The following is a 14,175-nucleotide window of genomic DNA, read 5'->3' as shown; positions in this document are numbered from 1 at the left end:
GGTGTCAATTTCTAATCCCTGCCAGCAGTATGGATCAACGGATAGGATTGCCCCACTCATTCCAGAGTATCAAAGCCATGTCCTTTAGCCTCTTCTCAAAGCTATGGTGATATAAATACTCAGGGGCAGAAGGCATGGAAAGGAGCTGTTTGGACCAGAACTGCTGGCACTTTATAAAGAAATGGGTTGCGTCCATATGTAGACCCACTGAAATTAAGGAGCATGAGTAACTTAGGTCCATTGGTTGCAATGTGTTTACTCAGTTGGCTGCAACCCAACACCTGCAGCCTTTACAATGATCAGGCAGTAACGCCTGCCTTGCTTTGGCCTATTTGCATAAATAAGCTTCTAAGGACATGCTCCCTGCAGCTCTCTTTTCGAACTAGCTGAGTTGTGGCATACAGGTTAAATCTTCACCTTGCATTCCTCAAATTGCCAATTTAAATCCTACTGCAGAGTCAGATATTGGCATACGGAACTGAGCATTGCCAACACGTAGCACCCCCAATAATGGCAGCTGGAAATTTTCAAATGCCCAAAGCTCTAATCGACAATACTGAGCAAAGCAGTATTGCCCCTCGGGATAGAAACAGGGAGGACAGTAGTGTTTAGTAGGGCAGGATTTCTACTACCTCATTCCAGTGCATGTATCATGATGAGAATACATTCTGTTGGACCCCAGCAGGTGCAGATGGTAGCTACATTTACTTTTAAACAACTGCACAAGCATATCCTCTTAATTACAGAGCAGTTAGCAATGGATGCTTGGGTGGAGATTGTCATCTGTCACTTGTGGCATGCTTCATTTCCAGAAACTGCCATTTTCTGGAGCTTGGGGCACTTGGCAGCAGGTCCAGTCCTTTATTTAAAAGCTTCCATTTGGCTCAATCCCAGGCTTTGCTGAGCTGGGATAAAAGGTACTGCAACAATTAAAAAGCGTTTTATAGCTGAAGAAGAACAGCATTCCAGTCTAAGTGGAGAGGCTGCTGCACTTACTCTCACTGAGTCGTGACCAAATACAAGCACAGGTGCTGGCTACAGAAAGAGTTACAAGTAAAAGTTGCCCCTGCAGGGAAATGGCCAGCAGTGCCGGGCATTGATTGCCCTTCTCTCCTCAGATGGGTAGGTTCGAAAACACCTATTTTGTTAATTAAAATTGCTCAACAGTTGATTGGACAGAGAGAGCTGCATACTTTGCCTGCCATGTCTCTATGCAAGTAAAAAAAAACACCTCTACATTTTATTACTATTTTCTCTCTCTTTTTCCAGTCAACTAGAAATGGGGACCGTGCACAGAGTCTGGGACTTCTGCCCAGTTGAAAGGCTTGCCCATGTGGATTGACAGCACAAGGGTTGCTTCTCAAATTGCCAGGTCTGTAGGGCCATGAGATGGCCAAATTCTCACACAGCATACTGCCAGGGAACCTGCCTTCCTTCACGCACTGTGAGCCCAGGGGATAAAAGACCACAGAATATGTGACCAGAATAAGCAGGGGGTTGATAATTGTAACAGCTAAATGCCTCCTGTTTTCAAGTCTATGCACCACAACAGGGGAACTCACACAGAGGCCCCGTGGAAGGGCCAGTGGCACAGCTAACTCTGCAGGTGAACTTGTAGATTCATTTTTAACTGGAATGGGGGGGAACAAAGTATTTGCAAAGAATCGAATTCTGCTGCTTAGACAGTAATAAGGCCAGCCAGTGCTATTTGCTTAGGATGTTCATGCAAGTTGCCCTTGGAGAATGTCCAAAGGGTTGGAGCTCTGGAGCTAACATTTCCGCTTTTGTTAATCATGGTGAAAATGCCCCCCCCTTGCAAAGAGCACAAACTTCCCCTCATCCACACCATGCCAGTCGCTGTCGACATGCCTAAAGATTTTAAAGACTCCCTCACCCTGCCTTTTGGTACCCCATCTGCTTGTGCTTCCGCTCCCTGTCAAATGCAACCCAAGGGTCGCATCCCTTTGGGTGAAATGTTGCAGGGGCCAAATGTTGACAGTGGTGGGTGGGGTCAGAGGCAAAAGTGGGAGAAGCAACAAATGTAAATGGACAGCAGGCTAGTTTCTACACACGCTCACAAATCTCTCTCTATCCTCCATCCAGGCAGGGGAGAAGCATTATCAGAGTTCAAGGATACATCAGGAAAAAAACACCGAAGGAGAATATGAAGTGCATCCAGTGAATAGTGGGGTGGGGGGGGGGAGTATTGTGTAGGGAGAGGCTGAAGGAACAGATAGAGAAGCTTGAAGGGCTGTATCTGGCCCCCAGACCTGAGGTTCCTCACCCCTGGCCTATGCCATTAGGTAATGCAGCTTTGTTCAAAGGGCCACAGCAATGGAACAGGGCTTGGAGGCAGCAAGAAAGGAGGCATTCCTCCAGCAGATTGTGTTACTGTGCTATGCCAATAAAGTGCCGTGCCAAAGCAGCATATGCACCACCCAGCTGGCCTGTGCAATCATCAAGAGCTAGCTAAGGCCCTTGGGCAACTCAGGGAAGGGGCTCAGCCTCTTTGGTCAGCTGCTTAGTTCCCATGACTGTAAACTGAGCTGACAAGAAAGCATATCCTTATCACTAACCCTTCACAGGTCTGCACATCACAAGAAGCCTAGTGTCTGTGCAATGGAAAAGGGAATGAAGTAGAAGCAGAAGTACAGCAAGGAGTCCAAATGTTGCTAAAAATATGTCACATTGTTTGGGGAGCCCAGATTCAAAGGGATATGCAGCTATGACAATGCACACAAAGGTTGCGTGCGATATGTGATAAACCAGATTGTAATAACAGCATGAGGAATTGGAGTAGGGTTAAGCCACAGTCCTGATCAGAATCCTGATGGGAGCTTTCCTCCCAGTACAGATAAATAGCAGTCAAGTCCAATCAGGAAAACAGCAGGAATAAAAGGGAAACGGGAAAAGAGTCCCCTCTCCCACCATGCCATGGCCCCAATCTGACTCAGGAGCCCCTTCAAGAAAGACCAATTACACAGCAAATGTCACATCTAGCTTGGTCTTAAGCTCTATGAAGGAAGAGTGGGATAAAGGTGCAGGATTCTATAGATCCCATCATTAGCTCTGTTCTCCAAGGCAAAGAGATGGGTTTTCTCTCTGTTTCAGCCTGCGCTATGTGTAATGCAACACCAGCTTAAACCTGGCTCTCTGCAGGATTGGTCAGCTCAACATTATACAGTAAACTAGACAGCAATTAAAAGCTAAAGGGGGCCCACTCGCCAAAGGAATAATCTCAAGCAGAGCAAGCTGCAGTTCACTCTCGCCACCAAGGCTTGAACTAGAAAGAACTTATACAGAATTGCATATGTGCAGGACCGTCAAAAACAGCAAAAAATTAACAAGCCAACAAACCACAGGTAATTCAAATTCTGCAAGAAAATGATCAGTTCCATGACATCTATGCAAATTAACAATCACTTGCATATATTTGCTTACTTTGCATACTGTATTCTGCTTCTGTTGGGCATAGGAGAATGGAGCCATGGCGGGTAATGAAACCCTGGCCTTTCTCTCCCCCACCTACTTGGCTTCTGAGATTTTACTTAGCTTTGCCCACACACTTTCATGCCTATCTTCACAGTCACAAGGGCCAGAAATACGCTTCTTTCAAAAGCTGAGATTCTCATGATACTTAATTCTGAACCCAATGGAAATTTCAAGGTTTGCACAGTAAAATTATGGAAGCGTTAAAAAATACAAAAGACTTGATCTGCTGCTGCCTTTTACTCGCACCCAAAAGGGCATGTAGATGAATTGAGTCTACTCTACTACAACTCCAATCTCTGTTTGTCTTTACTTGCCATTATCTTGCCCTTATTGACTTAGTAAGAGATGGACTACGTTTGTGCAAAGGAATCCAAGCCTCATGGTTTACTCTGGGAAATTGCTATAATACCCAACAGCAGCATTTCACAAATCTCCCAAGTTCTCCTCTAGGTCAGTATGGCAACAGATCCATTTTCGAGCAAGTCATTTCTAAGCACTTATTTTTGCAAAACGTAACTTAAATGCACACTAAATAGAGCCTGTCCCTCAGGACTGGCGGAACACATGCTTCGCATGTAGAAGAGCAAAGGTTCAATCCCTAATACCTCCAAGTTAAAGGATTTTTGGTACCTGAGCCAGGAAAGGCCTCTACTCAAGACCTTGGAGAGATACCAGTAGTGAAAATAAACAGCACAATGGATCAATAATCTGAAACAGGACAAAGCAGGTTTTTTCAAATCCCAGGACCATTCAAATGTCTTCTCTCTTGTAAATGCAGGCTTACCTTGACGTCTTGTTCAAGGCCGTGGATGAGCTCTCCATCCACCTGGCCAGTCTGTGCCACACGAAGGCTGCGCCGCTCTGCCTTTCGCAGACGGTACTGCAAGATGCGGCAAGTCTTACTGGCTTGGTCCAGTTGCTGCCGGAGCTCCTGTAGCTGGTAGACATCTTCTTCCATGTAGACGTCTCTCATCTCCAGCATCTCAGCCCGCAATTCCTCAATCTCATCCTAAGGAAGAAAAGTACAATGGTCAAGGAAGGGACAGGACAAGCATTACAAAGTTTGCATGTGACGGACATCAGAAAAGAATATGACAAGGGAATGTGGAGGGCAATTAATACCTGTGTGTTTATATATTCCACACTGCTTCTCCACTATAAAAAGTTCTCAGGCAGCTATTTATTTATTTATTTATTTATTTATTTATTCATTCATTCATTCATTCATTCATTTAAAAACCACATTAAAAATCCCAAAACAAACTAATGTATGATCCAACAGAACAGCAGTGTCCTTTTACAAAGCTATTTCTTACGAGGTAAAACCACTAGATTAACGAACAAAAACAATACCCCTCACAGTTTAAAAGGCCATAGATGGTTTAATTAGCCAAAGGCCTGATTATAAATATGGTAAGTAGATAGATAAAATGTGGGTTGGGAAGATTCAACAGAGAATCGATTTTTAAAACCCTATTCTGAAGGGGCAAGAGAAAGAGTTAAGAAGAAGAGAATGAACTGCAGTTCCCTCCAACACAAACTACCAGGGATGTGGACAGTGCTTTGCCCTGGACTTCTATATAACAGTATATTATTCTTATACTATTATTAGAATAGTATTCTGCTGGTTTACTATTACTTCCATTTCATCTATTTATGAGGGTAAAAAAAAGCAATTTGTGAATGCTTTAAAACAATTACCTGTATTGAAGTAACCAATGCAATCCTGACATGGGACTTTGAGCATGTCAGAAAATGTTTCCACTGCAGTACTAAGAAAAATCCCTCCAGGTTTCTGCACTACATAATTCAGAACATTTAGGCACTAAGCAATGGGTGAGATTAACAGCTAAAAAGCCACCATTTACAGACAAAATGGGGGGGTGGGGTTGGTTGGTGGGGGGGGGCGAGAATTCCCTGTGTAAGACCACCCAGAACTAGAGTGCAGCTAAGCAATGCCAATCCAACTAATTAGCCCTGGGAGATTAGAAGCAAAGGCACTGAGTGCATAACATGCAACTCTAGGATAAAAGACTGCACAGCAAGAGGAAAGCTACAAAGCACCAGTCACAAGGCCCAAGAGCTGTCTCCCTGAGAAATTGTCCTTATACCTGCAGCAGCATCCTTACTTCTGACTGTTTTGTTTTTTTTAAATCAAGTCCCATGACATGCTATATAATTGTCAATGATAGCACAGAGAAACTGTTAACTCTTCGGTACAATGGTATACGTGCCTACTTCAAAAGTAAATCTCTTTTCATTTATTGGGGCTTACTCCTAGGTAAGTGGTTACAGGATGGCAGCAGAGGCATTGGTTTAGGATTTGCACTCCACAGTCAGGACCACCAAGACATAGATGATTTCCCATGAAATTGTCAGGGTGGGTGGGAGAGAGGAAATTAGCATGATTGTACTCTCTAATCTTCTGCTATGCCATGTCCCCCAACAGCCATTTTGTGTTATGCCATAGTCCCACAGCGGCCATTTTGTGACTGGCGCCCTCAGCACTCCCTCAAAATCCTAAATGTGCCCACTGGCCTTAAAATGTTGCTGATCCCTATTCTATTTTATTGTATTACTTTTTTTTTCCTTTTGCCACGCCTGCTCCTGCATTATTCTTATGGTGGTGCTCAAACTGGAGATTTACTAACATATAAACAGAAATTTGTGATGACTAGCCATCAACTCCACAAGTGTTATGTTAATAAATTTCCAGAAGTCCGCACCCTGAAGCAGTGAAAAAAGAAGGGCTTGGGGAAAGTGTCACTTCCTCAAGAAGGTGGTGTTTACAAGTATGCTTAAGAGCTCCAAGGGAATTCAAAAGATACCAAAAAGCAACTTGACACCTTGAATGCCACTGACATAAATTCAAGCAATGGGCAATATCTCTCTGGTAGAACTTTGCATACAAAAGGTCACAAGCTGAATCCCCAGCATCTTCAGGTAGGACTGGGATTGCCCCGTCTGAAATCCTGAAGAGAAACTGCCAGTGAGCAAAGACTACCAGGTATATTGAACTAGATGTATCAATGGCCTAGCTTAGTACAAGACAGCTTCCTATGTCCCTTTGGAGTACTGTACTTAGCCAATATACCCTTATCTAGGCCACAGAAATATGCTGAAGCACATTGACAAGGGATGTGGCATTGCAGCAGTGGCATTCAAGAGTATAGAAACATCAAGTACCAGAATAGGAAACATTTCTCCAGCAACTGTGTTTCCAGAGTCAGAGCCAATTGCCACAAAGTTGTACTTCCCTGATCCTGGAAAACACAGAAGATCCACCCAAAGAATTATATAAACAAAGTCAGTGAGGCAGAGAACATGGGTGCATGCCAGGGCCTCATGGGAGCCTTTCCAAGTGTTCTGGAATGGAAAGGGAAGCAGGACAGCCCTGTGAAAGATTGAGCAGCCTGTGAGTAGCTAAAAGTAGGTTTGCTTCTGTCAAAGTACCGGTAATATGAAATAAAAGCTTCAGAATACCTCAGCAGCTCTAGTGCACTAAGTTCTTTCAGTTTGGATTTAGTCACAAATACTACCAGCATGCTGTGTCCTGGGCAGTGATGCATCTGGTATAGTTAATAATGGATCTATTCTTCCAGAAGTGGACTGGCTCCAGGCTGCATCTGATACCAAGCATGCTTGAAAAGGCAAAAGAGCCTGAATTCCAAGCTTGCAAAGAGTCATGGTCAGGGCTCTTCCTCCTCAAGGAAACAGGCCTTAGAGCCTAATTTGCCCTCAGAATTAGCCTATAATATCCCTACCTCCCCAGGCGGGTGTCCCAGCACCAGAAGAGCCCATGACGGCAGTGGCTCCTCAGACTCTAAGCACTCCAGCTTGGAAACCTCAGCCTTGCCCATGCCACTCCTAAATACCTCCTAAAACAGGTTAGACCCCTTGAAAAGTAAGAGGCTTCACTCATCAGTGGTGGGGCTAGCTGGTGAGAGGGAGATTTAATTCTGGTTCAGTCTGGGTTTACTGGTTGTTGTAGCAACACTCAAGCCTGCCTTGCCTGACTTCCCAGTATATAGGTGCTACTTGGAACCATTCAGGATGCTAACCACTATGCTTGTTTGCCTTTTGGACTGTGGCCTCTGCTTTGCTTAACTTCACTTAGCAAGGCCTACCCTCTTGCTCTATCTGACTCTTGCCCAACCTGACTTTGCTTCCTGGGTCCTGAACTGGTACTGGTACTGGTGAGCAATATGCAGCTTGATGTCCCCTAGGACTCTGCGCTAGGCACACAGTCCTACATGGCCAAAAGCCTTTCTCCTGACTGCCTGGGACAGCAAATCCAATTGCCTTAATACCCTGATCCCTAACAACAATTGGGCTGCAGAATATAGCCAAACATTCTAATACATAACTTTCAACTGAGGCCTGTTCACAGTGGGATGTATTCATTATCTGGGGACAACATGGGCCATGTGCAGGGGTTGGAAAGAAGAACTCCCATTGCACAGGCTTCCTCTAGTGCAGGGGTGGCCAACTCCCAAGAGACTGCAATCTACTCACAGAGTTAAAAACTGGCAGTGATCTACCCCCAGTTCAGGACAAAGTTGTTGAGCTTTTTTTTAAAGAAGCAGCAAGGCCCATTTTGGGGGGGTTCAGGTCAAAGTTTCAGGGAGGTAAGATATTCAACTTTTTTGGGGGGGGAAACACAGTTGTTAAGTTTGTTTGGGGGGAGTCAATGATCTACCAGTGATCTACCACAGACGTCCAGTGATCTACTGGTAGATCACGATCTACCTGTTGGACATGCCTGCTCTAGTGCAATGGGTCAATCAAATGCAGCTCAGTGTGTGTGCATATGCACATTTTAAAGCATGTGGGGAAAACCTCCAGCCTAGAGCAGGCACCACATCTGCATATTCATAAACTAGTCAGGGAGTTCTGACTATGTTTTTGTGGCTTTCTTTCATATTGTCCTATCTGTGAACTACTGCCTACTAAAGAATACTGGTTTAAAGGATTCTGTTCTGTGGTTTCACCATCAATTCCCTAAGTAGTTTTCAGAGCACCATTTCATTAAAAATTGACCAGACTACTCAAGACTGGTGGTGCTGTGGTCTAAACCGCTGAGTCTAGGGCTTGCCGATCAGAAGGTCAGCGGTTCGAATACCCACGACGGGGTGAGCTCCCGTTGCTGGGTCCGAGCTCCTGCCAACCTTGCAGTTTGAAAGCACCTCAAAGTGCAAGTAGATAAATAGGTACCACTCTGGCGGGAAGGTAAACGGCATTTCCTTGTGCTGCTCTGGTTCGCCAGAAGCAGCTTCATCATGCTGGCCACATGACCCGGAAGCTGCCTGCAGACGAACGCCAGATCCCTCAGCCTGTAGAGCGAGATGAGTGCGCAACCCCAGAATTGTCTGCGGCTGGACCTAACAGTCTGGGGTACCTTTACCTTTACTCAAGACTACTTTCACATGTTGGTGCTGAGGTAAACAAAGCTCCCTTTGGAGTGGGTTCAGAAGTCACATTTTTTAAGTCACACTACCCCAGCCTGCGGGAGGCAGTGAAGGATAGGCGTGCCTGGCGTGCTCTGGTCCATGGGGTCACGAAGAGTCGGACACGACTGAACGACTGAACAACAACAACCCCAGCCTGCACAACTCTACCCTTTTCCACAATAAATGCCTCATGAATGCAACTGGATATTTAGTGGGAGCTCCCAGGAACCCTACAAGGAGTCTTGGTACCCAGTAAGAATCTACACATACATAGCTTCACCAAAAGAAAGGTTTACCAAATCTCTTGAAGAATTATACTCTTCTTTATGCAAGTATGGCACTATCAAAGCAGGCTGGAGACAGTTTGGGGGCAGGCATCCCCAAACTCGGCCCTCCAGATGTTTTGGGACTACAAATCCCATCGTCCCTAGCTAACAGGACGAGTGGTCATGGATGATGGGAACCGTAGTTCCAAAACAGCTGGAGGGCCGAGTTTGGGGGTGCCTGGTTTGGGGCATAAGGTGAAATAACCAAATGACAGGCCCCCCCACACTACTTAGCACTGTCACACTCCACCACAAAATCCTCACTTTGGACAGAAATCATTTTGAAATGAACGGGAGCTGCACAAGAGCACATTAATGCTCTTAAGCTCTGGTTCATTTCAGTGAAGCTTGCAGAGACTATTGTTGACAATCAGTTACCGGTACCTCACCATGGCCTCATCCTGGGCCATGGGCTGAATTATGAAGATGGTCCCTGTAAAGGATGGACTCTGTTAAGTGTCTAAGCATACACTCCATCAGTTGGTTCAAGATTTCATCTCCTTTTCATATACACAGTTAAACCTACTGCCTCCCAGGATACTGGGCTGACATACTTCAACTAGTTCAGCAAAACTAGCCCATCACTTTCCCTCATGAGAATCAACCATTAAAACATAAAACAGACCTGACAGCCTGGAAGAATAATTGTGAAAACTCCAGTATCAGAGGGGAACGCACTGAACGCAAAGAGCTTAGAGCGAGGGCACTTGAGAGAGAAAGGACTTATTTCTATAAATACTTTACAGGGAGATAAAGAGGAAACTGTGGGTGGGGATAGGATTCTCCTCAGTGGGTGGTAGGAACACCTAAAGCAAAACAATGTTGTTCAACTATTGGGAGGGAACTCATTTCTTCCTATTGGACAGATGTATGATGAGTAAGCTGTGAAGACACAGCATTTCATCCAGAAGGCACAATGTGAAGAAACCTGACTTGCTCCTGACTTGCTCCAGTTGTCTCTGGACTGCAACTAAGAAAAACAAATGGGACTTGATTTGGAGGTCCAACCAAATAGTTTACTCAAGCCAAAATAAATTTTGATTGGGTTTTTGTTGACCCAAACTTAAACCACACACCTTATCAGCAGATCAAACCTATTCCTATGAATTCTCATTACTTGGGTTTAGAAAATAATAATAATAATAATAATAATAATAATAATAATAATAATAATATATGATAAAATTTATTACTCTGGGCAGCTCCCAACAGATTAAAAACAAAATAAAACTTCAAACATTAAAAACTTCCCTAAACAGGGCTGCCTTCAGATGTCTTCTAAAAGTCAGATAGTTGTTTATTTTCTTGACATCCGATGGGAGAAGGTTCCACAGGGCAGGCACCGCCACCTAGAAGGTCCTCTGTCTGGTTTCCTGTAAACTCACATCTTGCAGTGAGGGAACCGCCAGAAGGCCCTCGGAGCTGGACCTCAGTGTCCGGGCTGAATGATGGGGGTAGAGATGCTGCTTCCGGTATACTGGGCCGAGGCTTAGGGCTTTAAAGGTCAGCACCAACACTTTGAATTGTGCTCGGAACCATATTGGGAGCCAATGTAGGTCTTTCAGGACCGGTGTTATATGGCCTCCACAGTCACAGACTCACTGTTAAGACCGTTTTCATGGAAGACAATGAGTGATTGCCAAAGAAGACTTCAAGGGGTGCACTTTTAGCTATGGATCAAGATCTGAAATATCCACCCCCCCCAAAAAAAACCACCTATCATCCAGTTACACCACTAGGTATGTCTATGAATGGGAATTTTCTCCCCTCAAAATGCACAAAACAAGAACTATTTAGAAAGTTAATATCAATATAGTAACAATTTTCTTCCAGCTGACCAACATACCGGCTTGCCACTCTACCCCCAATCCAACAACACAGCAATGGGTATATTCTGTATCATGCTCAATTTGGAACCATCTCCAGATGGCACAGACCCAGTCAAGTGACCTGGACCTATAGAGCCTGCAGCCTGGCAGAGCATCAGATTTGATGGCTCATGTAGATAAAAGGAAATGAAAATCCAAAATCACTTCCACATACTGGTATCACAAAATAAGACCAGATGGTGCATGGAATAGTCTATATTGTAAGCTAAGGGATTGTATGAACTCCCCGTTGCTTGTGCTCTCCCCAGCCCCTTTGCCTATTGCTAGTAGCAACAGGGAATGTTGCTCATACCCTGGGGTTTGAGCCATCTGTTGCTCCCTGTTTCACTAGCAGTAGCTCTCCTACAAGAGGGCTGAGCTCTCTTAGCCACTTCTGGCTGGCCACATTCCCTACACCCCCTGGGAGACCTTCAGGCTTTTTGTCCATTTGAATTTGGAGAGTGGGAGCAGGTAGATAATTCCCCTCTTGCACTTCATGGATCAGTGGTTTATCTGCTTATGATGATCCACACAGGAAAGCCAATCACAGAATGGCACCCATTAGGAAGCCTTCCTATTGAGCAAGCAAGCAAAGAGGGCACACAAACAATGGCTTTGAAAACCTGCCTCCCGGCCAGCATGTCACATCCAATGATGAAATGAGGCATTATAGCCAAGGGCACCAGAGCATTCAGAGTTCTCTGCAATATCCTAGCAAACTGCCATCACAGAACAATCTTCCTCACCCCACTCCTATTAAATTAAGATAAGAAAAAGAATAAGAAAGCTACCTAAAAGCAGCACCCCAAACTAGTTAAAGGCACGCACAAACAAACCAGTTCCACATGCATATTTCATCTTGTTAATCACCACTGGACACCTTATTTACAGTAGTTAAGGCATTAGCACCATTCAGCAAAATCATTAGTGCCATTCAGGGCAACAAACCATTAAACAGGTAGACCAGGGTACTGTGGACAACCGTCTACTTGGAAGGCCTGGCAGGAAAGGTCAGCACAGCAGACTGATACGTATTGGATTCCGTGCCCTAGCAGGGGAACACTACCAATCAGAAACACAGCAAAATAATGCCAAAATAATGTATTTTAATAGTTTGTTGGAAGCCGCCCAGAGTGACTGGGTATGTATGTATGTATGTATGTATGTATGTATGAATAAATACTACTACTACTATCCTATAGCTTTCTCCTAGTTCACTGGGCATTGGATTTCTAGTTAAGTGGTCCTGGAATCTGGCTCCATGCAGTGAGTTCTAATAGGAAGTACCAGCAGCTCTGGGGGCATGTTCAATCTCCCTAGCAGTACAGCAGCAGCCCCTAGGCCAGGCATCCCCAAACTCAGCCCTCCAGATGTTTTGGGCAGTGGCGTAGGAAGCCTTTTTGCCACCCAGGGTGGCAGCGTGGAGGCGCCCCCCGGGGGGGCAGGGCATCACGATGCATGTGCCGTGACGCCATGACGCGTCGGATGCACTGCTCATGCCCGGAATTTCTGGACATGAGTAGCGGATCCGGCCGGTGAGCAAGCGGCAGATCGTGGGGCTGCCCCGTCCAGACGGGGTGCTGGGCGGCGGGGGAAGGGCCGGGGAGTGTCACCCCCCTCCCCTGGAACCCGGGGCACAGCACCCCCTACGCCCCGCCCTTCCTACGCCACTGGTTTTGGGACTACACTTCCCATCATCCCTGACCACTGGTCCTGTTAGCTAGGAATGATGGGAGTTGTAGTCCCAAAACATCTGGAGGGCCGAGTTTGGGGATCGAGTAGCAGGAAGCACAGCAGAAACAGAGAGCCAGTCCTGTTGCAAGAATTTACAGAACACACAATACTTTTAAAAGAGGTTGGCCCCACATCACTGAAGATAAATCTTGGCCTCCAAAGCAGAAACTGACAACGTTAAAATTGTACGACCACTTCCTAGCTTGCATTCAACAGCAGGGGATCTTGATTAGTGTGGTTGGGTAGACACATAAATCGAAAAGAATGCACATTTGGATCAGAGAATTCCAGGGGCAGGATGTCCAAGCACACAGTGTGAGAGGTGTCCATTGTTGAAAAACACTTCAGAAAGAAGACTGCTTTTGAAAAGAAACCTACATTGTCCAGGGATCACTGCTATTGCACAAAGACTCTCTCAGCAAAAATGCCTTGCATGAACCATGATCAGGTTTCAATCGGCAAGTATAATTAAAGGCCATACTGTCTGCAATGATGCTTACCTTCCTTTGAAAGACACTATTATAAATGATACTTATATCAAAGCAAAGTCTGGTACTGTAAAAAAAAACAAAAAAAACCTCACACTAATAAGTAGAGCAATTCAACCCATCATTCTAGAAGCCTCCGCATCAAAGCATTGCACCCAGGTATTTATTTCTATGGAGGAAGGGGGTGGAGAAACCTCTGTTCGGACAGCTGCAATGAACAACAAAAGAGGGGAGGAAACTGTTACTGGGCAGAGTTCAGCCTGAACATGCAAAGAGAACTCCAGAAGCCAGACAAACCTCAAAAAGAGCCAGGACTACAGCAAAAAACAAAAACAAAAAAACCCTGCCAAACGATTAGCTAAAACAGGTTGCCTGAGCAATAAGATAGGGACATGGGAATCTGCCTTCTACTAAGCCAGAGTATTGGTTCAGAAACATGAGGCTGAGGACATGGAGAAGGGTCATACATTGGCAACTGTTCTCCAAGGATTCAGGCAGAAGTCTAGGAGTGCAACTACAGTGGTACCTCTGGTCACGTACTTAATTCGTTCCGGAGGGGTCCGTTCTTAACCTGAAACTGTTCTTAACCTGAAGCACCACTTTAGCTAATGGGGCCTCCCGCTGCTGCTGTGCCGCCAGAGCACGATTTCTGTTCTTATCCTGAAGCAAAGTTCTTAACCTGAAGCGTTATTTCTGGGTTAGCGGAGTATGTAACCTGAAGCGTATGTAACCCGAGGTACCCCTGTAGTAAAGACTATGTAGGTAGCAAGAAATAAGAGGGCTTTTTTTTCAGCTGTGCAACCCCAGTTGTGCAACT

At 45.2% G+C, this 14,175-nt stretch overlaps 1 protein-coding gene across 4 annotated transcripts in view; it reads right to left on the bottom strand.

Annotated features, from left to right (window-relative positions):
* The window catches only part of SOGA1 (suppressor of glucose, autophagy associated 1), an 82,707-nt gene that overhangs the window by 51,633 nt on the left and 16,899 nt on the right, over positions 1-14,175 (bottom strand). For all 4 annotated transcript variants that reach the window (XM_033153252.1, XM_033153250.1, XM_033153249.1 and 1 more), the window contains exon 2: positions 4,277-4,501. In XM_033153252.1, coding sequence (XP_033009143.1) covers positions 4,277-4,474 — 198 coding nt within the window. In that variant the 5' untranslated portion in view covers positions 4,475-4,501. The remainder of the gene's footprint in view (positions 1-4,276; positions 4,502-14,175) is intronic.

This window comes from Lacerta agilis, chromosome 6 (genome assembly GCF_009819535.1).
Source record: "Lacerta agilis isolate rLacAgi1 chromosome 6, rLacAgi1.pri, whole genome shotgun sequence".
Taxonomy (NCBI): Eukaryota; Metazoa; Chordata; class Lepidosauria; order Squamata; family Lacertidae; genus Lacerta; species Lacerta agilis.
The sequence above is the reverse complement of the archived record's forward strand: the minus strand, read 5'-3'. Positions and strand labels throughout refer to the sequence as shown.